The sequence below is a fragment of the Dysidea avara genome, chromosome 4, assembly GCF_963678975.1.
Source record: "Dysidea avara chromosome 4, odDysAvar1.4, whole genome shotgun sequence".
Taxonomy (NCBI): Eukaryota; Metazoa; Porifera; class Demospongiae; order Dictyoceratida; family Dysideidae; genus Dysidea; species Dysidea avara.
In genome coordinates, this window is record NC_089275.1 from 2972180 (window position 1) to 2996180 (window position 24001).

The 24001-nt window shown below is 38.0% G+C and overlaps 2 protein-coding genes and 1 pseudogene across 3 annotated transcripts; all 3 read right to left on the reverse strand.

Moving 5' to 3' along the window:
• Positions 1 to 205: 205 nt before the first annotated feature.
• Positions 206 to 7784, reverse strand: LOC136252791 (uncharacterized). Its single transcript, XM_066045358.1, has 5 exons — positions 7754 to 7784; positions 2872 to 3013; positions 2553 to 2666; positions 567 to 723; positions 206 to 428 (listed from the first exon to the last, which is right to left on the reverse strand). Exons 1-5 carry the CDS (start codon positions 7782 to 7784, stop codon positions 402 to 404), a joined length of 471 nt encoding a protein of 156 aa, XP_065901430.1. The 3' UTR covers positions 206 to 401.
• On the reverse strand, positions 2873 to 10513 carry LOC136252792 (membrane-associated tyrosine- and threonine-specific cdc2-inhibitory kinase-like; annotated as a pseudogene).
• Positions 10514 to 18925: 8412 nt separating this feature from the next.
• Positions 18926 to 23144, reverse strand: LOC136253387 (uncharacterized). 2 transcript variants are annotated; one of them, XM_066046037.1, is made up of 5 exons: positions 22926 to 23144; positions 22140 to 22787; positions 21415 to 21447; positions 19681 to 19833; positions 18926 to 19172 (listed from the first exon to the last, which is right to left on the reverse strand). In XM_066046037.1, the coding sequence occupies exons 2-4, from the start codon at positions 22583 to 22585 to the stop codon at positions 19827 to 19829; spliced, it is 486 nt and encodes a 161-aa protein (XP_065902109.1). In that variant the 5' UTR covers positions 22586 to 22787; positions 22926 to 23144; the 3' UTR covers positions 18926 to 19172; positions 19681 to 19826. The 2 variants fall into 2 exon arrangements, with proteins under 2 accessions (XP_065902109.1, XP_065902110.1); XM_066046038.1 differs by lacking the exon at positions 21415 to 21447 and having other exon boundaries at positions 22140 to 23144.
• Positions 23145 to 24001: the final 857 nt, after the last annotated feature.

Sequence of the window (24001 nt, forward strand, 5' to 3'; positions counted from 1 at the left end):
AAAAAAGACAACCTTTTTACGTTTTTAGTGACCATGCCATAATTTTAGTGTCTAGTAGCCAAAACATAATAGCTAGTGTACTTCATGACTGGCCATATAGATAGTGATCTCAAACATAGCTGGGTGTACTACACGACCTCATTAATAAGACCACCTCGTTATATAGTGACCACATCAAATAGGTCCCAACACATAGTTAAGCAGATATAATTTTTGTGTTTACATGAAGACATAGTTATACAAGCAGCACATCAAATGTACACACATTTTATTACAATATAAATTGCAAAAATGAGGACAGACAAAAATGGAGGGAACAGGGAAGGTGTGAAAATACAACTGACTAATCAGTATACATTGAAACTTCAAATTGCAGTGACGATAATAATTATAAATCTAAATCAATTATCTGCAGCCTCAGCAAATACCTATAAATAACGTGAAATACAGTGAATTATGAATTCTACGCAGCACATACAAACAACATTAAATTTTATGCCAGGTACTTCATAATCAAATAGAATACATGTATGGGTTCACAAGCAGTACTGCCTGTATACACTTACATTCATGAGGTTACGTGGACCAATCACACCAGGTTTGAGGGTGTACGCCTCATCAATACTAGGTCCTGTGGCAGGAATGAACATTAGTGTGTCCCCATCATCATCATTGCGTTGTGAGGGACTCTGTCTTGAGGAGGGACTCCGTCTTGAGGATGGACTGTTCTTAAGGAGAGTAGTGAATAATACAGTACACCTTGTATACTGATTATTTTAAAAATGAAGAAGGGTTCTAAGCGATAAATACAAGGTATATTGTAACATCATCATTCATCTCTTGTCTCACTAGTTTTTATCTTAGATCCTTACCTCATGTAATATACAGGTTTGTTCAGTGTTTTAGCAAACGTGAATGTATTTATTAGACTATTAAATGTGGCTGCTGTATTAGGGTGACTGCTTTATTAGAGTATCTCGAGTGGGCTCCAAATACACAATATTAAAGAATATAATCATGGCATGTTTTGTTTATCACGGTGCAAAAGCAAGTATTAATGGTCAATCACTATAAGTACAGCTAAATTATTAAGAGGCATGTTACTTAATTGGTTATTGGTCCAGCTAGTTCTATCTTGCAAGGCCTACTTTATTCCGCGGACTGGACTCATGGACTGGACTGGACTTGCAGATTGAGCTGGAAACCGGCTTTCTAGAAGTAAACTGTCTCTTTCAATGCTGGAGAGATGCCTATCTTTGAGCTACGCGCACGACTGCTGATAATCACCAAGTTAGGCGCAAACATTGTACCAATTTGTTCGAATACAGCAGACGAGAATCACGTAAATAGTCATGTTTTAATTGAGGCGGCCTACAGGGCCCTGCTACAGGGCTTCCCCGGGGCTTTAGGAAAAGCAGACCATTCAAGCATGGGTAGTCTGTATAACAGAGTTTGAACATCGTCACAGATCTAAGCATGCAGTGAATAGCCTTAGCTACTATACCGTAACATGATATGGAAGAACTACTGGGACTAGGAAAGAAAGAATGGCCCACACAACACTGTTGACGTGATTCTCGTCTGCTGTAGCTATTCAAACAAATTGGTACAATGCTTGCACCTAACTTGAACTTTATGAGCTACTTGATATGGCCTACGTTTTCCCTCCGTGAAAGATAGTCCTCAGTGTTGTACTAGCTACGGTGAGTGTATACTAGTCTCGCATGCCCGTGAGACTAATGTATACCTATACAGTTCAGTTGGGCTATAGTCTAATTAATTAGCGCATGAGTTATTTTCGCTATGTTTCATCAACAAGAGAACTGAGATTATCAGCAGTCGTACGCGTAGCTCAGATAGGGTCTCTCCAGCATTGCAAGAGTAGTTTACTTCTAGAAAGTTGGTTCCAGCTCAATCTGCAAGTCCAGTCCAGTCCGTGGAATAAAGTAGGCCATCTTGCAGGTACAGTGTCTACTAGTAATATATCAAAGTGAGTGCTTGAAATAAATTTATAGTCTCTAAGTGTTGATATGGAAAATCGACACCTTAATATGGTTTCCTAGCATAAAGAAGATGACCAGCATGATTGGAGATAAAAGAAACAACAAGGCACAGAGGGCAATAACTCATTGGAACACCAAAGGCACATGCCACTGATGAGTTTGCTATTGCAGCTGAAAATGCTGATGTGTCATTTAGCCTCCAAACAGTGGAAATGACTGCTCTATTAGAGTGTTTTGTCTCAGTTGTGTGTTCTATTAGAGTATTTGAACAGGCTCTGTATATAACTGAACTCGTCTTGGTCCCAAGGTGGTCAGATAATTGAGTGAACACTGTATGTGGTTGTTATTTGCAGGTGTAATGCTTTAGTCTACTTTAGATATACCCTTAAGACTCTTCCATAAAAGTACTTTTCGCCCCTCTAAAGTGTTTATAGAGGCGGCAGTTTGATGGGCGCCACTCATTTTTGGGACAATCCCTACATAAACAGTACTACTGTACTGTACTGTTTGATAACAAGTCATTCACCACTATACATCACGTTCACTCACTCTAGAGAAGTGTTAAGAATATGAAATGAGTTATTGTGATCATCATTGTCTCCAAAGTTCAGTGGGATGGGTGGACCACTGTATACTGGTGGCTTGAACCTCACCGGACTGTCACTGTAACACACCATACATGGTAATATTTCACTCTAAATATAGGTACTTTAGATCAAATTTTTTCTCTTTCAATATGCAGAGTGATAAAACTTAATTTTGTTACCAATTAGTTGTTTTTTTTGCAATTATGTACATTTACAAAAAAGGTAATAAGTACTGCTGTTCTTATAAAAAATTACTGCATAACACAAGCAGTGGTACTTACTTGAGCCATGACTGATTATGATCCTTGTCATCATCAGAGAAAGACTCATCCAGTTCTTCCTTGTCCTCTTCAGTATCAGAGAATGACAGAGACAGTGCAGATGCTTGTTGGTTGTTGATCACTGGGGTTGCTTTTACCTTATCTAATAAAACACAATATGTCAATAGACAGTACATTTGTGTGCTGTACAATACACGTAGTTTGTATCTGTAGTACAGTGTGTGTAGTCAGTGGTTTTGTGTCAAAAACATTTTGATGGTTTGTGTGACAGGGGCACTTGTTACTGCTGGAGTTACAATGATTTTCCACACTATGGCCATCACTAGTAATAAACAAAGTCACATTGAATAGGAAAAAGTTAGAGGTGTGCGATGACAAATTTAGACATATCTCGATATCTCTTTTAAACTTATCTCGATTATCTAACATATCTCGATAATTTGAAACAATTTTTTGTTGTAGTTAATTGTCAATATTTTAACCAGTAAAGTGAGCAAATTGCAATTTGAAGAATGCAATAAAGTAAAATGTTAGGTCATTTAACAATGTTTCCAAGTGATAGGAGATTTGGAACCCCCAGGAGGTGTCTACACCATCAGATATTCTTTGGTATACAAGTAATTTACGGAAGTTTACTATTATCTAGATAAATAAACCTATCATCCTTATCTCGATAAGTCTTACAATATCTCGATAATCGAATATATCTAGATAATCGCACACCTCTAGAAAAAGCTGTATTTCTGTCAGCTTTGTTGTGGCAAGCCCACTTCAAATTTATTAGTTTAACACAGGCAAAAATCCCCAGAGTATTTGATGCATTGTACAATCAATACAAGGGGTATACAATATGCCTTCAATCTTGAAAGTGTCTGCCAAAAGACAAAAAAAATCTCCACTACTTGTGGAAGTCTTCAACCTTGCTGCTTAAATAACTGCTTAACCTGATGGACTATTTGAGTATCTTATTTACAAGCACTGAACTTTTAACCAAGTTGAGAGGCCCCTGGACTAGGTACCATTGTGCATCACCCTCTCATACAAAATGACAACATTGGGACATGAACTTAACTTTGACACTGCATAGCTGAAGGTAATCCCCACACCAATCCTCCCCTACCCATGGGAACATTAACCTATTTATAAGGTTAGAATTTCAGTGAGAACACTGGATATGTTAGAGACAATAGCAGAGTGGTACAGATGGAAGCATCTTCTTTTGCATTAGTGAAGTACAATGTATGCATGTTTTGTAGTTAGATTTAACAAGACAATCCCCTGACTAGGCCATGTCAACTTGATTATTTGTTTCACAGGCCCAACGGACTCACTATGTTCATAGCTGACTAAAATTGAAAAAAAAAATTTGTAAGTGAAAATCTGGCACAACCCATACTCTATGCTATTTACCTGCAAACATTTTCTCAAAGTCTAGCTCAAAAACACTAGCTACAGATGAGCCACTGTTTCAATAAGAACACACCATCTTTCTGCATTAAGATGCTGTGGCTGTTGTACTAGGGTGACTACTTTATTAGAGTATCTTTACCTTATAGCAAGAGTTCATAATATATATATTGAGGAGAGTATCCTACTCTCATATACCCCTGTAGAAGGGCGTATCGTGAAGTTATGATGTAACGACAAGATGTTGTGGTTTGTGACGCACGAGCAGCCGTAAAGGTGCAAGAATCGTTAGCACCATTTCACACACGCGACGCTCAGGATAGCTGCATTTGCGAATGGCCTAGCAAGAAACGCCTACGAAGCGGTCTTAACCCATGAAGGAACGATTGTAGTTCGGTGAGGAACGCTTAGAGCTGGAGTTAATTTGGTTGCTAGCGACGTTGTTAGGCATGCGTTCAATCGATACCATGTTCAACTAATGACATCATTAATTATGCAAAGAAAAACGGGCGAACTCAGAAGTGTTAGTCATAACTTCACGATACGCCCTTCTACAGGGGTATATGAGAGTAGGATACTCTCCTCAGTATATATATTATGAACTCTTGCTTATAGGTACAGTCTTTTTATATATAGCCAATACCAAGAAATAATATTTTGATTCATCTAGAAATTTCACAATACTATTATAAGGTTTCACCAGTGGTCATAAAGAGTGGCATTGACTGAAAATAGCGTAAAGCCTCAGCCACTATGGAGCCTATTCAATGTGACAGAAAAAGAGTATAGCATAAGACACAGAGAGAAGAGATTCATTGGTGTACCTAGACCATTTGGTTGATAAGCCACAGAGTGATTGCCTGCTGTGAGTTGTGAACAGTTAGTTACCTTAATCTAAAAAGGATCTGAGAATGTGCCCTGCAAAAATAATATATATATATATATAAATCCAAGTAGGCAAGTTTAATTAAAGCCCAACTACACATCACTGATACAGTTTGAGCTGTGAAACAGGAGTTCACTTACTAAGGGGATATGCCCCCTTTCAACTCAAGAAGATATGCCAGCTTTCAAGGCCTGTTACGTTGTTTTACATTGCTTCAATACAGTACGTAAACAGCCTTTATTCATTGAATAAAGGTTTATTTTCTGTAGCTCAAAGCTTGTTTGCTCACATGGGTGTTGGACAGACATACCTGCATGCAGACACACCGTTTCAGCTAAACAAATTTCAGTAAACCAGGTGCACACCGTGGGCACGCGCCTGGTTTAAAAATGTTAAAGTACAAGAATGGTTAACTACAGTACTGCCCAAGCACAATGTCGCACTCACTCGCACGTGCATTTTTGCTTGAGATTTTAAAAATCGTTAATTAAGGGGCGTGACAACTGTTTCGCTCATGACTGAAACAGCTGCCACGCTGTCTCGCAAGCGAAACAGTTGCCACGCCCCTTAATCAATTTACTAATCAATTTTTAAAATCCCAAGCAAAGTTGCGAGTGCGATGTTGTGCTTGGGCAGTACCGTAGTTATGCAAAAAATAACTGACAAGTATTAGGAATTGTAAGTTCAATTAGGGATCATATAGAAAAAAGCAGGGAAACAAGGAAGGTCGCCTACACCTGCAGATATACTAGGACATTTAATCCCTACTCCAGTCTATACCCATGATTGAATTAGGATTAAGTGCTCACTAGTATATCTGTAGGTGTAGGCGACCTCCCTTGCTTTTTTTCCCTCTATGATCCCTAAAATTGAACTTAAAATCCTAGCACTTTTTTGTTTTGCTTGTAACATTACTATGACTGGTGAACCTGCACATACTGCATCAAAAGAAAGGATGGCAATGTTTTCATCTCAACGTGTGCCCCAGCTATCAATTATTGACTTGAAAGTGGCCATTACACTTCGCTTTCATCTATGTTCAGCCTGTTACACAGCACTACAAACAAAAAAAGTAAGATAAGTGCCTCTGCAATCAATCCAGTCACCACACAAAATACAGACAATTTGCACGCCTCAACTATTGATCACTGACTCGAAAGTGAAGTGGTCATTACGCTTTGCTTTCTAGCTATATCCAGCTTGTTTCACAACATTACAAACAAAGAACAGTAGATGATATGTAGCTGCTATCAATCTAGTTGCCACGGAAAATACGGACAATATCCATTTACAAATGTAGGGAAGCCATCGCGCTACCATGAAATGACATGTTGGGCTGACAGCATAAAGAAATGGGACACAAAGGCGAGTCCATGATGCATGCATTGTATGTGCTACAGTATTCCAAAAGGCATGTCTCGGGACGAAGTGATGTCGAACAGTAAAAAATCAAGCCTGTAGCCTTAGTTGTTATTGAGTTACGCTTGCCTGAAGGCATCAGGCAGGCAGTTAGTAGAAAATTCAAAAAATAACAATCTCGTATTGAAGGTACTTAAGCAATACCGCCAAGGCGCCAGGATGTTGGTTTTGGCCAGGAAAACCCAAACCTCAGTAAGGCATGCAAAAGTAACTGATACTTGGAACAACTGGCAGGATGATTGATTTATCCTGTAAGGGTTCACAGTTGTCACTTTTTTTTGCAGGTATGAAATTCTACTCATTGAAACTTTCTCCCTATATGGTAGGTATCAGTGATGTGTGATGTGATATGTGACTGGATTTGCGAAAAGGTACCTTTTTCACACATAAAATTTAACCCATTTTTTCAACTTCCAAACGTTGTAACATTTGTACCATTGCAAGCATGTGTCTGCAATTTTCCATGAATATGCCTACATTAGTTGGTTACATTTTGATACAAACAGAAAGTCAATCAGTGCAAGGAGTCAACAGTTATGGCATTTTGTTTGCTGGTATGTCAAATGTGTGGAAAAGGTACCTTTTCGCAAATCCGGTCACATATATATCGAAATATCGCGATAAAATTTTCTATATCGTGATATAATATAGAATCTTTATATCGTGATGTAATCCTAGGTATAGATTTTAGCTATAATTACAGAAAAATGTACCCGAGATGTCATTGTACACTGCATTTTTTTTGATAAAAGAGCTTGCAATGTTGTATGCTAGTCATGTACCATGTTGTATTGTACTTCTAGTACATCAGTGCTACAAGTGTCATCAGTGTAAATACACTAGCTGAGTGATGAGTTGTATATCATGATATATACCGTATCGTGATATATTGTGTGCTATAATTGTGATAGGAAAATATCCTATATCGCACACCACTAGTAGGTATATCTTGATGTTGCATACAAAGACTTCAGGCAAGGGAACAAGAGTTTTTTGGTTGGGCCGAGGCTCTGCTAGAGATCCACTGGCATTGCTTTATAAGAAGGCAAAAAGTACACCACACGCGTATTTGCTATAGTGGTCTAAACTGATGGTTGTGAGCTGTGTCATTTAGTCTATAGACATGTGACTGGCAAACAAATGTACTACACACAGAGGATGCATACTTACCATTACTGGGGAAGATGGTAGCAATTAACATGAACAGTTTCACTAGTCCACCCCACATTGTGCTACACCAGTGTGACATGAAGGCAGTCTATAACCATCAACATCATGTTGTATTGCTATTACAGGCGTGTACTTACTGTCTTGTGATAAATATGATAATAGCTCTTCCTTGATGATATCTATATGATGGACATAACCACTCAAAGGAGTGAAAACACACAACAGGTAGGCTCATCACTACATAACAGTGTCTACCTGTATAGTGTATGTGTTGTGAGTCAAACAAATCACAAAATACACAGCAGCCAGTCACAAACACATTATACATACAGACCTTATAAGAGAAGAGTGAGCTAGTAACTGGTCAGCTGTCGGCCTGTAATACGCATAATAGTCAACAAGATGTGTAGTTTTGTATGGTGTATACCTTGATTGTGGTTGAGGATGCATCATCCATTTTAGAATGTCCAGTAGTTCTGTTGACAAATCTACAGTATGGATAACATGATAATGACATGTACCCTGCTGTCTAGCTATCAAAGACACTTACGAGATGTAAACTCATCTGGTAGGTAGCCAGAACGAAGTTGATGCCATGCATTACCACCATTGGGTAACTCCATATCACAAGCCATTTCCAGTAAGCTAATTCCCAAACTACACACCACAACACACTTACAGGCTATATGGTACATGTCATACTAGTACTTAAAAATGTCTGCTGGTTTTCCAAATTAGCTCTGGAGCCATGTACTTGGGATCTCCTTCTTGAACATCTGAACCACCAAGCTGTAATGCAAATGGATGGTACATCCATTACAGATGCAAAATAGATATTCATGCACACACGCAAAGAAACACTGGGTTGCTACCACTGGATCTTGAATAATATAGCTGAGTAGAATAGAACAACACAAGCAAACTGTTTAAAGAACACGGGACTTATACTAACACATGCACTAAACACACATGGCTACTGTGCTAGCAACTACACAGTAAACCAGCACTGGGACATCTGTGCATTACTCATTCGCTAAGAGTCAGTGCAGGCAAATCCATAACTAGTAACCAAGCAGGAGACAGTATCATGACCCACAGATGAAGTCTTGATTTGTGTACATGGATAGTTTGTATATATGTGCTTCCCCAGGTACCCATTAATGTTACAGCTGGGTGGGTTGCTTCCCCAGTCGACACCACCAGGTCAACATTCAAACAGCTGGGTAAACTGAAGTAAAGTGTTTTGTTCAAGGAAACAACAGACAAACACAACACACCTGGTCTTCGGACACAACTAATCCAAAGTCCCCTAGTTTACATGTCACTCCATCTTGAGCAATGAAGATATTAGCAGGTTTGATATCAAAATGACACAACTGATGATCATGAAGATGTTTGATGCCCTAATCAATCACAGCATTATGCTGCAAACATTACCACATAGACTATGTACCTTTGTTAGGTCCAGTAAGAAGCCCCAAATTAGTGACTCTGCTATCTTACCATGAAGGTCAGCATATTCTGACATACTACATAAAAATACATGAAGACAAATACACTAGCATACATTCACACAAGGAAAACACACACACACACGTACACACAGAGTCAGCATTGTTTATGAGTATAGTCTATATGCATGGTTACACCTATTCAGTGAAATGCTGGGACATCCATGCACTACATATACGTAGGCACTATGAGCTGATGCTGCAAATCCTTTTAGAGGTAGTACTGATATTGCACCTGAGGCTGTCCCATGTCTCACCAACAGTCAGGTAGGTTGCCCACACACATAGTGATCCACTCACACATGCACAATGAAACATGCGCACACACACATGTAACAAATGCACACCTACCTCATTTTACAAAGTTCTGTTTGAATGTACAAGTGTCCACGTTCCTCCCATGCTTTGACAAATCGTACACAGTTAGGATGAGGTGGTAATCTCTCATGTTTCTCAACTTCAGCTAGTCTGTTCTTCCTAAAATTAGCAGCACAAATATTGTGGAAGCTTAGTTGACAAATGCTTAGTAGTACATTTACTGAACATGTTCTATAAGGGAAGTACACTGTTTCAGCAGCAAATTAATTGACATAATCGTCATGTGGTTTTCATTCACACCCACTCAATGTTAGTGTGGGAAGTAAGCCAAAAACAAGTATCGATCTATTTAACTTGTACTTTAGAGTGAATTATATGGTTCAAAATGTTAGTTGGCTACAGCTTCCACTGGTTACATCATACCAACTCAGCCACAACTAGCAAAAGTGTAGTCGTAGTAGTCAGTCAACAGTCTGATAAAGTAGCTATAGCATAATTTATTGAGCCACCGTAGTCTATTAAAGTTACTATTTGTAACAGGTACCTTCCCCATGGCTACCTATGGCTACTTAGATATACCTTTTTCCACCGCTGAGACAGATTAAATTAGAAGATGCAAAGTGGAGCTGGTTCATTAATACTGTAATGTGTAATGCTTAGCTACAAAAGCAAAATGACATGGTCTGAAAACTGCTGAAATGCTCTCAAATTCATCACAGAGAGCCTGATTTTCAAAAATTTTCTGGGGGCATGCCCCCAGACCAGCATGTTAGTGTGCTTCAAACACTAATGTATACCATGATTTGACTGTAGACACTAGATGCTTCTTATCACCCATGTCCACATCCAGCTCAACCCCCTTTTGGAAAAATCCTAGATCCACCCTGAGTGTTACAAATAACTTTGCGGCAACATTCTCTATGTTACACATTGTTGCTGCAAGTAGATATCGATATCTCTTTCAGTTGACTTTAAACATTTGTGACTGGATTTTGGAAAAACGATCCAAATTGCACATTAGAAGTTTTGAAATAAACGGTTTAAAAGAATTCAAGCCAGCATAACTCTCCAAGGATAGCAAGCACGCATATGAAATTTACACTAAGGATGCATCAATCTGTTACCTTTCAGACCACTTCCAGTATTTGTAGCTGCTCATAGAGTTTCCCACCAAATAAGATAGAAAATCTGAGCAGTTGGATGAGCGAAGTAGTATCATGAGTGCTCACAAAGGGATGCAGGGTGGTGGGGTGGGCAAGGGTTAGACCTTAAAATGGAGGCAGACCACGATTGGAGTCCAGAGACAAGATTACAGGGCTGTGCTGGTTCCTTAGTGGCTGATAAGTAGCAAAATCCACAGAAAAACGTCTGGCCAACATTATCAGGCTATCCATAAGTAAACCACTAATTCTTGCCAAGCCAGGTCCTTCACAAGGCCTAAAACCGCCATTCGAGCTCTACACACCACCCAGAAAAGATGTCTGTTGAAACCAGCCTCAAGTAGTTTAGTAGTATTGAGTGTCAAAACTAGTAGTATGATAGTGTAGCTATCCACAGGAGGTGTTAGTTTGATTTTGCCTGATGTACGATTTGGAACGGTTTTGTAAAATCTGGTCACATTTAATGACAGCTGTACCTACATACATATGGAAATCAGACAAGGTTGGTCACACGTCATTCATCTCATGATCTCAGGTGAACTGATTCAACATATATTAGAAGTGTGTGATGACAAATTTAGACATATCTCAATATTTCCTTTGAATTTGTTTCCATAATAGTAATAATAATAATAATTATACAACCAAGTACCAGAAATGCGGTTAAAATTTCATCGCAAATCATGAAATAAACTGATAATAAATAATGTTTGAGAAAACTACAAGGTCTAAGGCTTCACACTCACTTGGAATAGAATCCATGTTAACCAAAGAGACAATTGTATAATAGGTGTGTGTTTTCGTGGAGGTGATAGAAATGATATGACAATTCTATTTAACACCGATCAAAATAGCTAGCATGTGACGCCCACTATAAAACAGTTAATTGACCAGCTGCAGGTGGATTCAAAAGCAATCTAGACGAACGAACTACTGAACCAAAGCATCTCAAGTATATTTAACTTTCTAAGATGTGACTTGAGTAACTGTTCTTCTTCTTCTGTTAAAGCTTTTGCCTATCTCACCATAGTTCGTCCCATCATGGAGTATGTAGCATTAGTTTGGGATCCATATCAACAAATTGATATCCAAATCATAGAAAAAGTTCAACATAGAGCTGTCTGGTAGGTTATGTGTGATTATGACAGATTTAGTAGTGTATTGAACATGTTAGAAATTTTAACTGGCCCACCCTTGAATCAAGACGTAAGATTAGCAGACTGCAAACCTTTTATAAGGGAATCCACAACTTATCAGGCCTATCAATACCATCATATTTCTTAACCACACAACATTCTACTAGACACCACCACCATAACCATTTTATACATCCAGGTACTCGAACCAGTTACTATCAGCACTTCTTTCCAAGAACAATTGTCGACTGCCAACTTCAGTGATTGAGTCGGAAAACATTGACATATTTACTAACCGATTCCTAGACATATAACTTAATATAGCTGTACTGTAATCATGTGTATATACGTGTGTAACATGTCATCTTCCCAGTAACAATAAGTAAATAAACTTGCCATCATGATGATAGAACAGTCAAATACTCTAATAATATAGCAGTCAGTTCTGAGTTCAAGTGTATGTTGTTATGTTCTCTGTCTATTGTGTCATGTTCACCCCACTATACTGTACCTAGTGTGTCATGTTCACCCTTATTTTCCGGGCTGCCCTTGCCTACCATCCCCGGCACTGGCTGTCAAGTGCTGGACGGCTGGAGGGTACCAGCTACTGAAACAATTCACTCGAGGGTGTCAGGCTCAAGACAACCCTTGGAATAGGCCAGATCAACTATAAGCGGTATCGGATGACTAGACACAGTGCACGAAATAACAGTCCAGACATTGACAATTTCTGGTCAATTACACTAGTTGTCAGGCCATGATTGAATTTATCCAGAAATGGAGTCCTAGCACTGAGTTTAGAGTGTGATATTAGGCTAGGAGGAAGGCCAGACATAGTGACATTGGCATGTAATTGAGTTTTGTGTTTATGGTTTGTGGCATGGCCACAAAGCCATGCCCAAGAGTCCAACAGGTTACAGTACACATGTTGTGCCAGCCTATTTGACTTAGTTACTTGGCATGTACTTATGTGTATGTTAGATACCCACTGGAGGTTTTTTAGTAGGTTGACAACCCAAGGGCACAGGTTTTTGTAGGGGAGAGGTCTGTCAAAACCCTGAAATGGTCCTGTGCAATGAATTGAATTTAGTTAACATGTAGGCAGTTATCAGCAAAAATTGTATTGCTGTGAAGTGAAGAGACATGTTACACAGTGATCAAACGAAGAACAGTATGAGAAGCATCTCTGCAATCATTCCAGTCTTTGTAAATGAAAAATGCAACCCCGGCATCATAGTTAGTGTCAGCAAAACCATGGAGAAGCCATAATATGCTAGTGTGATTTGACACCTCAGGCTGTAAGCGAAAAGAAATGAGGACAAAGGTAAGTCCATGATGTGTGAACTGTACATTCTGCAGTATACCATTAGGCTGAATCAATGTCTAGAAGTGAAAACAAATCAATCCCATAGTCTAGCCATTATCAAGTTATGTCTTGCATTAGTAAATTAGTCAGTTGGTTAAAATAAAATTCCAAATTTTGTAACAACCTACAGTGTATGGGAAGCATTTTGGGTTGTACTGAAGGCACTTTTGGGCTCGGTTATACGTACCTAACCAATACTACCGAGGGGCATTGTGAGGTGGTTGTATACAATCGCTGGACTGGATTAGTGGATCACTGGACTCCCTTTCCAACCAAATATTTAGACAACTGGTTGGAATGTAGAGAATGCTAGTCTCATATGGTTAGGCCACTCCTCTCCCCAAACCTTCCTGCACACACATACACACACATAAAGCAGTATGGCCATGCCACATTTGTCACTGCAGCTATGCATCAACTATGTGCCAATAGATGGAATGACAAAACAGTTAACTGTTACCACTTACTTTTGCTGTTAATTTTGTAGACTCGAATGACCATTAGGATGCATGGTTACTACTATACTACTACTACTGACATAAACATGTACTGTACAATTTATACCCCATGATAAGAAAAATGGTAGTCATACAATGGAGGTTATTCCAAGTTAAGTGAGAAGCTTGACTGTAAAACAGTAAAAGGATTTTTCATCATTAAATATCAAGTCAGTGTTATAGCCAGCAATGCTGCTCAGAATTCAAGATTGATTAACAAACAAAATCTGCTCAACTAAAATTTTTAATGGCACACAATACTAAGTAGACAGGTCCACCTGCATAGTCTGTAACCAGTAGGCTGAATACTTTACGTATGTATTTTAAAAGAAACAAAAAAATAATATTGAGTCTAGTAGTCCAGTCCACTAGTCCAGTCCACTAGTCCAGTGATTGTATACAACCTTGTGAGGCTGGGATCCGGTTAATTTTTTTTTTTTTTGTGGGAACTGATATGCAAACCTCCATGATCCCTAATATACAGTAGTATCATATTGTATGGTACTACAGTTTACTAAATACTAAACACCTCAATGTAATTTCATTTCACCAGTATGATTGAAAATTAAAGGAAAGACACGGCACAGAGGGCAGACACTCGTTTGAACCCCAAAAGGCACACACAGCACATGAGTTAAGTATTGTGATGAAATATGGCTGTACCATGTACAATGTGTTGTTTAGCCTCTAGCCTTGTGACTGACAGGCTGAAAGTGCAAATAGAACTAAACATAATTATGCTACCTGCACTACTACCAAGATTACACAGTAAATTGACTAATAGGCATTAACATCAGTAGACCATCAAATTATGACAATTTGTCCTTAATTCAAATTATATAGTGCCACCTAAATATCATGAAACTCTTCTCTATATTGAAAGTCACTATAACATTGTGATTGTCAATAAAGGAGCACAAAGCTTATCATGCAAATATACGTATACATGTTGTATAAATCAATGTCCAAATTGTAAGGCTTAATATTCTAGAGCTTCCATACAAGATCACATGATAGTCACATTACTTACTTCCTGTCTGCACATATATAATAATACCTGCACAAAACTATATTTTTCATAAAGTTAGTTGCGATGTTCAAGCTTTGGCAGTGCTTTGCCATCTTGGCAACATTCCTGTGTATCTGTGATGCTCAAGACATGGTTGACAAAGAAGATGATTGCTATGAGGCTGGTGAATGTAGTGAATCTACTAAGTGTATTTGGCAATACAGAGAATTAGAGACATGTGTTAAGTAAGAATGACCTGCTGGATAATCTCACAGAGACCTTCTTTAGAACTAGTAAACATCCAACTAGATGTGTTAAGATAACATACAACTTTCTGATCTAATATATAGCAGCAATGAAACAGAAGAGGATTTTGACTACAATTGCACTAGTTTCCGAAATGCTTATATTTGGAGTGAATCACCATTGTATCTTCTTGGGCCAAAACCACTATTCTGGTTTAGCTTATTCGCTATAAACGTGCCTGAGGCCAGCATTACAGTTGAGTTGCCATGTCTTTGTAGGCGTGCTTACAACAGGTTGCTGTCTCGGCTAACATATATGGTAAATACAATGAGGTGCATTTATGTACATGTTAGTTCACATTAGTTATAAATATTTATATAGATCAAAGTTATTTCAATAAAAGATTACAGCAGTGACCAGTTTGTGGAATTTACCAATCCAAATTATTTTCGAGCTAGAGGCAAAGATCATGATCACTACAGGAGCATTGTGATTATCTTTATTATCTCAATACCTTTTCCAATAACATCAGCAGTCATATTTGTAATTGTTACAAGCCTCTACATCCAAACCTCTGAATTCTGTTCTGATGAAGAGAAAAAACACTCCAAGGTGGAGCATAAAAGTGATGAAGAATCACCAACCCTTGAGGATGGACAACCAACTCTTGAAGATGACCACCCAACTTCTGAAGATGAGCAAACAGCCACAAAAAATGACCATCTAACCCCTGAAGATCATGAATACAAACATGGAAATTATTTCATATTCGAGAAAGATCAGCTTACCTTCAAAAATTCACACATAATTTCATTGCTGGTAACCAGTGTGATAATAACTATAGCATTAATTGTTTTTCATATTATATCAGAGGTTCGATATATTCAGTATGGCAATGAAATTTTGGACAACGGAGAATATGAATTTGGAGATGACATCAAAGAAAGTGATCAGCAAGTAATACCAATGTGGCATGCAATTTTTTTTTTCTTACACTAACAGCTTCTATATTGTTAGTGCTAGGTCAATTTGTAAACCTAACTAGAGATCATGTTAGGGAAAAAAACTATAACATGAAGCAAAACTTAATAGAAACACTCATGGACAAAGACTTTCAAATATACCTTTTCAGTCATCAGCTAAAGCAGGAATTGCAGTTAACATTATTTATATGGATTGTATCTTGCTCCTTACATGCTTTTGGCCTTTATTGATGATCCACTGCAAACTAGTTTTATTTATCTATTAGTGGCAATTGTTGTAGTTTGCCTTTTCTTCTTTGTTAATGGTGCCGTTAATGTGTTTGTTGACAGCAAACTTGCAATTGGTGATTTCTTTATTACATGCTGAGCAGCTGTGATATCGATTATATACATGTTAGTTGTAATCATTTATATGTTTACACTGGGTAGTTTTAGTAAATTTCAAACTTTGATACTTCCTTCTCTGCTTGGAGTTTTGTCACTTATTCTCTTCAAGCTTGTTAAAACAGGGATTAATAGCAATCAACCCAAAGAAGAAAACAACACGGATTCCAATCAAAATTTGTCAAGTTAATCTTGATGAAACTGTCATAGATATTGAAGAAGATGGGGTGATTATAATGAAGAAGCAGAGGACAGTGATTACTGAAACAAAAACCTTCACAACTAAGACAAAACAAATTTTGTGTTGTTTGTATATAGCATGAACGTGTGATGCAAGGCACAGATGAATGAGTGACATTATACGCAATGCATGCAAGCAACTATTGCACATGCATGAATAGTCAATAATGCATAATTATATGTATGCATACAACCCTACCTATGATAATGCACTTTAGTAACTGGTTATTTACTTGTACAATATGCATAGATTAATACAAAAATTTTTCTTACTTCCAACCTCACGGAATTTTACAAAGCTGTTACTTCCATGCACAAATGCAGTAAATAATGCTAGCTAATAAAACACTTTATTATTTAAAACACCAATCACATGAAATTCATGATCAGATTTCTTGGAAAACTGCTGGTATTATGTATATTGGCTATTAGTTAGTACGTGTGGCGAAAGACTTTTATTAGTAGGTAGCACTGTTTACTTACTACTCCCTAAAGTATATTCATAGCTTTAGGAGGTTAAACAGTATATATACACAATGGTAACAAAGTAAGGAAGTCCCACACTCATAGTATATTTTCCTGGAAAATTACTTTATAACACCAGCTGTGAGCATACAATATTCATTAAAAGAAAGATGCTCAAAGTCTATTAGTCAACAATTGACTACAAATGATAGTAGTGGATATTCTAACATTACGTGCTGTTCACATAATTTATATGGGAGTCATGCATCAGCCATCATCAATTGTGACCAAGTGGGTAGCTACTACACTTCTTCCATACTTTTAGTCTTTATTGATGATCTACTGCAAACTTATTCATCATAGTAGTAGGTAGTATTTGTGATTTGGCTCTTCTTCTTCTTGATTCTTAGTTTAGTGTTTACCGTGTTTTCTTGCACAAATTTTCTAGAGAAGCCTCAAAGTTGCCCTTCATTTTTGCTTGTGTAACTGAGTGACACCCACTTCAACTCAAAGAATCTTTGTAGCCTAGAAGACCATGCATGAGCTGTTAAATGTCTGTATAGCCATTGGGGGAGGAATAAACAGTTTCTTCAGTAACTCCTTACAGTCACACTCCGGCATAACTTAAACTGGCATGAAGAAGCTACTTCAGAGCAAAGCTTACCATTGTGGAAGGTTTATATACAACCTTCATTTCTCATGCTCTGGCTGCTTTTGGCATAAAGCTTATGTACCGGAGAGACAAATATAGGTATACACACACTTTCAATGCCCAAGGGATTCATACCAGTGTATTAATACTACAACACTTAATGCAAAATAATTATATATGTGATTTTGGACAAAATACTGGCCATGGCCTGCAGTTGCTGCATTGATTTTCAAATTCAGTGATCAGTCACTATACTGTAACACCTGTATATTGGCCAATTTAAATAGGTTGATGTTGATTAAGTTGGTTGATTAACTATACTTTTTTGATAAACAGTTCCGACATTTAAAAGGCTTCACAGCACTAATAAATATTTGGGCAGCTGGCACATATAACAAGTTTTTAACAAGAAAGGAGGGCTTGGGTGAATGTGAACAAACTATAATTATACAATTGAATACAGTATATTATTAGCATATCCCCAAAACAACTGAACTGTAAAAAAGGCACAGACCCCAAAAGATGAAAAGGGTGTGAAATCAAAGGTGACAGCCAAGAAATGGCTGCAATGATGCAACTGTCAATCATTATTAATGATGGTGTGATGATTGACAATTTGACATTATAACATTATTGCGGCCATTTCTTCTAATTGGACTTTCACTTCTTTTTTTTTCTGTAGGAAGAGAAAACCTTTTAATTTGAGCCGTGTATAATGTAGTTGAACTCTCTACAGGGAATTGTAATGTAGCTGAACTGACTACTGAGTGACCTGAACTCTACAGAGTGATTTGACATAGTTGAACTCTTCTACAGTATGATAGCTACTTTTATTAACTGTCATACTGTACTGTCTTGTACTGTCGTACTGTCTTGTGCTGTCATACTGTACTGTAACTGTCACACCCAACAACAAGTTGACCCAGTAACAAATTCAGTAACAAGTTCATTTATTGTGGATGTGGTTGGCGAAACGCAGATCTCAGGCCAAAGTAATGTTGAACAGTGAGCCCATAGCCTTAATCATAGTCGAGTTATGCTTGGCTAAAGCACAGTCATTCAGCCAGTCAGTCAGTTAGTAGAAATTACATTTTACAAATTAGAAAGGTATGATCTCTATTATATCAACATTAGCATATCACCGCAACCATTTCTTGGCAACACCTAAGCTTTATTTCACCCTGGCTTTTCAGGGGAGTCATACGTTTTCACAGCAAAGCATAGATATGTTTTATATGTAAATACACATACAGTTAATAAGTGGATAACGAAAGTGTATGTAGTAATTAATAACTATAATCAATAATGCAATAGTATCTTTAAAAGCAAAAATTTTGCTAATACGAATGAGTCAGTTTGTACATTAATTATCTCCCCCATCAGGACCTCCATTGCCACTATGAACCAGTGGTCTCTCTTCTTGTACATGCTGCCCACCTGGTAATTGCTCCCCTGCATGTATGTGCACATATAAGCAACTATAACAACAGTGAGTGTATTTAACTGCTTTTTATGCCATGTTTCGAAGCCACTTCAAAAATCTGAGGGGATTCTATATTCTGATCCTTTAGCAGTATGATCACTCTACATAAAATCAGTGTCCTGACTCAGTACTGTTGTATACTTTTAGTTTACCCACTTAAAGGTGTAGCCAGAAAAGTTTAGAGAAAGTTAGTTTCCTAATTAATTTTATCAAGGCAACTGCCTAGAGTGTAGTTACAACAATACAACTGCAGTTTGTTAAGAAACCAAACAATATAGATCTAGTCAAGTAATATAAATAAATAAAAATCAACGTCTACATTCCACCAAATATTTAAGGATTAATAAATTTTAATGCTTTACCTAAATTTCTGGGAAGTTGTGTTAAATGTATAATATTACTAACTGCAAAATGTACACAGGAACAAGGCATAAAATCTTCCATAACATAGCTTGTATGAATACATGGATAGCATACCTCCATAACATAGATGTTTCAATCTTCTACGATTCCTTATCAAGATAGTAAGTAATACTATCAACCCAGCTGTAAACCCAACTACAGCTGCAGGTCCAGCAGCTAATACTACTATTTTCCATAATTGTTGATGTTTCTCATTTGAGTCATTCCCTATAGCAGAAAACACATTTAAATTGAAAAATTAAACAACTAACTGTAGATATGCACTATCAACTACTGTTGCAAAAAACATTGAAGTAAAAATTGACATGTGGACAGCTTGCATTCATTGGCTGTTAAGAATCTCTAAGCATAAAAATTTCATTCAGTGTTTAAACTATTTATGGTATCAATACATATGATAGTGTGTCTTGATAGGTAACATTGCTCCTCCTATGTTGATATGAAAATGCAGAAGTCCCGAGGATATATATGTGATGAAACTATGCATGCCAAAGAGGCTGTTTAAAAATTGAAAAGGGAGGCGTAGGGATGAATTAGGCCAAGTTATGGGCCATTCAGGTCTCAAAACTGGTTAAAATGAAAGCACATTTACAGCACAGGTCTCTATTCAACACCATGATACTGTACAGCCACATACAGCCAACCCCAGGCTGGCCAGAGCTCCATTAGGGCCCCAGACCACTCGTATGAATTGCCACTGTGCTTGGGAAAAGCAGCCAGCAAAAGCAGACCACTCAAGTCTTGGTAATGAAATTTGATAGTTTATTCATGTAGCTTTGTGTTAATGGTGAAAAATCAAATCTGTTGACATCGGTGATAAGACCGGCACCGGTTTTTTCAGACCCAGTCACATACAAGCGTGTTACGTGAAATCACATGATCCACCCAATAACACTAAGCTGTAAACTTGCTGCTGTGGTTGTTCTAATTGGCTGCTTCAGGATCTGTTTAATGGCTGAAATTGGTAAGTTAGCTGTTCTGGATATAAATCTGTAGTTGTATGTGACCCAGTCAGGGAAAACCAGTCTTATTACCTATTTAAAAGTATTGAGACATGCCGGTTTAAAGTATTTAGTGTGGCCAATGGTTGAAGCTATGTGTACCAAATTTTCACATGTTTTACACTAATTCCTTTCCTTCCAGAGCATCCACTGTGCAAGTAGCCAACAGCTAAGTTTTTAACTGTATCAGGCGAGCTCCAAAAGGGGAGGGAGGCAGGGCCTGGAAGGAGGGCAACAGGCTGTTTAAAAATTGAAAAGGAAGACGTAGGGATGAGTTATGAGCCATTCAGGTATCAAAAGTAGTTAAAATTAAAGCACATTTACAGCAAAGGTCTTTATTCAACAGCATGGTGCTGTACAGCAAACCCCAGGCTTGCCAGAGCTCCATTTGGGTCCCAGACCACTTGTATGGATTGCCACTGTGCTTGGGAAAATCAACCAGTAAAAGCATACCACTCAAGTCTAGCTGATTTTGGTGATGAAATTTGATAGTTTATTCATGTAGCTTTGTGTTAATGGTGAAAAATCAAATCTGCTGACATGGGTGATAAGATTGGTTTCCCCAGATCCAGTCACATATGCGAAGATTACTAAGTCCCACAATGATTGTTACTATCATTTTGAGAGCTGACTCATGAGAGGAAGGCTACCAGCGCATGCCAAACTATTTGTGAATTATTGCTTTATTTGTGTGTATATAGGTTGTTAGTATGTTGTTAGTATGTTGTGTAATGCGGGTTAATTAGACACATGGTGTGTATATATAATGTATGTATGTATGATGTACCTGCTTCCTGAGTTAATACCAAGTCTCTGATTACTATATATACAAGTAAACACATTTTGAATAATACCACGATCACACAAAAGAAAAAGACAAGGTAAAGCCTTTGGCTAACACTAATGCGGTCACATATACCCAGTGAACCAGCACTGGGAAACCTGTGCACTACTAAGGTGCTAAGAACCAGGACAAGACTGGCAAAGGCCATAGTACCATGACATACACACATGCACACTCACACACAGTCAGGTTAGATGTGCTCTTTGCTTCAAACAATTGCTATATACACTAATCTTTGTAGCTGTACTGAATCTATTACAATTTCCTGAAATCTGAATTTTATTACAACTGCATTTTGAATCTTCTTAAAAAACTATCTGATTTTTCATGTGTGCATGCATGTATGCTCAAACACACACACACACACACACACACACACACACACACACACACACACACACACACACACACACACACACACACACACACACACACACACACACACACACAAAGCAAACCAAGCCGTGCGAGGCACCACTATTGCTGCGCAGTGAACCAGCGGCATGGTATTCTGAATTGTGGTACGATCTGGCCAGCAAGGGAGCATTCCTAAGCATAAGTAACAATAATTAATCCAAGTAGAAAAAATCCTGGAGACTGAAGATTGTGATACTTCAAAACGATGGGCAAGGTCATACTCCTTCAAATTAAGACGCAGCCTTACTAACATCAAAAACAATTCATCTTCTTGGCTTAGGCTGGCTGGTCTCCCTGGTTGTGCTTCCCTCTCTCTCCATTCTGCCTCCCCAGGTGCTTCATCATCATTGGTCCACTTCTGAGCAGTAGCTCGATATACCACATTAGAACGCTTTCTACCTGGACTCAGGTAGTCTAGCAATGCATCAAAAACAGCAGCAGATGGTAAACCAGTGTAATTATTTACATCTTTAACTGACTCTCGAATCAATTCAAAACTAAACCTCTTTCTAGAAACACACTTCCTTAGCTCAATTATCTCCAACTTCATTTCATCTAATCTTTTCTTCAATCTTGTAACTTCAGCATTGGCTTCTTCTAGCCCACCACTTTGTTCTCTCATACACTCCAGAGTATTATGAAAACTAGGCCCAGGACCATCACTAGTTGTCTGTGAGACTTCATTGGATTGCTCCATACTGGATTAATCACTGGACTTATCCAATCCAACTCTGTAACAAGCTGCCTTCTTGGTGTACTCTTCTTTGTTTCAAAAGGAAAAATAGATGGTACTGCATCTTCTCTTAGAGTGCGATATTCACCAAAAAAGTTATAAAAATCAGTAGGTAAAAAATGGAGGGAACATATCTTTGTCCATTGGCCTAGTTTGAAATGATTACCTGAAATATAATGCACCATTTATTAGTTACAAGCTTTATGAACAATTGTACTCAACACAGACTGACATTTGTTGCCGTGTCTTGTTCTACAAGCCGCTTGTTGTCTACTACATACAAACATGGAAGCGACACTGATACCCACATCCCTACGCATCGCGTGAAGCCATTTGAGTCGAAGTTGTTTGCTGCTAGTGTCTGGGAGCTTATGAAAAGACACCTTTACCAGTTTTCCATCAATTGTAACGGTCCTGTACCCTTTTTTCCGACACTTAGGAACACAACAATTATGCGGCATTTTTGAACTGGCCCCATTCAAAATGGCGTCTAAAAGTGGGCGTGGTTTTGGATTGTGTTTGTTGTACACTATGACCATATAAGGCTTTTTATGTGTTTAGTGTATCTATTCGTGAAGTTACCTCGTAAATGGCCAGGACAATTCCACTGTCGATAGAATTGAAAATGTCTTTATCACAGCAGCTAGATAAAATTGTTACTTCTCTGAGGCGTGAAGATCTCGACGCTACCTTGGCAACACTGAGGGACACCTTTGATGACATTATTCAACACCCAAATGATGACAAGTATAGCGAATTTAAACTGGATAATAAGACGTTTATCGGTAATGTGTGGAGGTATCCTGCTTGCGAGGAGCTGATGAAGATGAGTGGGTGGGTAGTGGAGGATGATCACGTGAGACTAAGAGATAATTCCCATGTCCATATCGTATCCCAGTTACTGGAATTATTCTGTAAAGAAAGAAATGACTTTGAAAAATTTTTTCCTCCTCAAGAAGTGCGCATGGAGATAAATGCAACTATACAGTATGGAATGGGTCTTGAACTGAAACAGATACTAAATCAATATGATTCTTCAGTTGTTAAGTGCATGTATGTAAATGCTGGGTTGCATATTTTGTCTGCAGCATTCCAAGCTAGACAGATTGGAATAGTACAAATTCTCACCAATGAATATGGGATAGATGCTAATAGCTTGAATAAGGAGGGTAATCCATGCTTCCTTGAACTGTTTACAGGATGCGATTCTTCTGATATTTGCCAATCTTTGATCATTGAATTTATCAAAGAATTTAATCTTCATGTTAACATGGAAATTACGGGCACTCTCTCACCAATTCACTGTGCCGTTCTATGCAAAATGTTTAGTCTTGTCAGATTTTTAGTGGAAAAGTGCAGCATTGATGTGAACCGAAAATT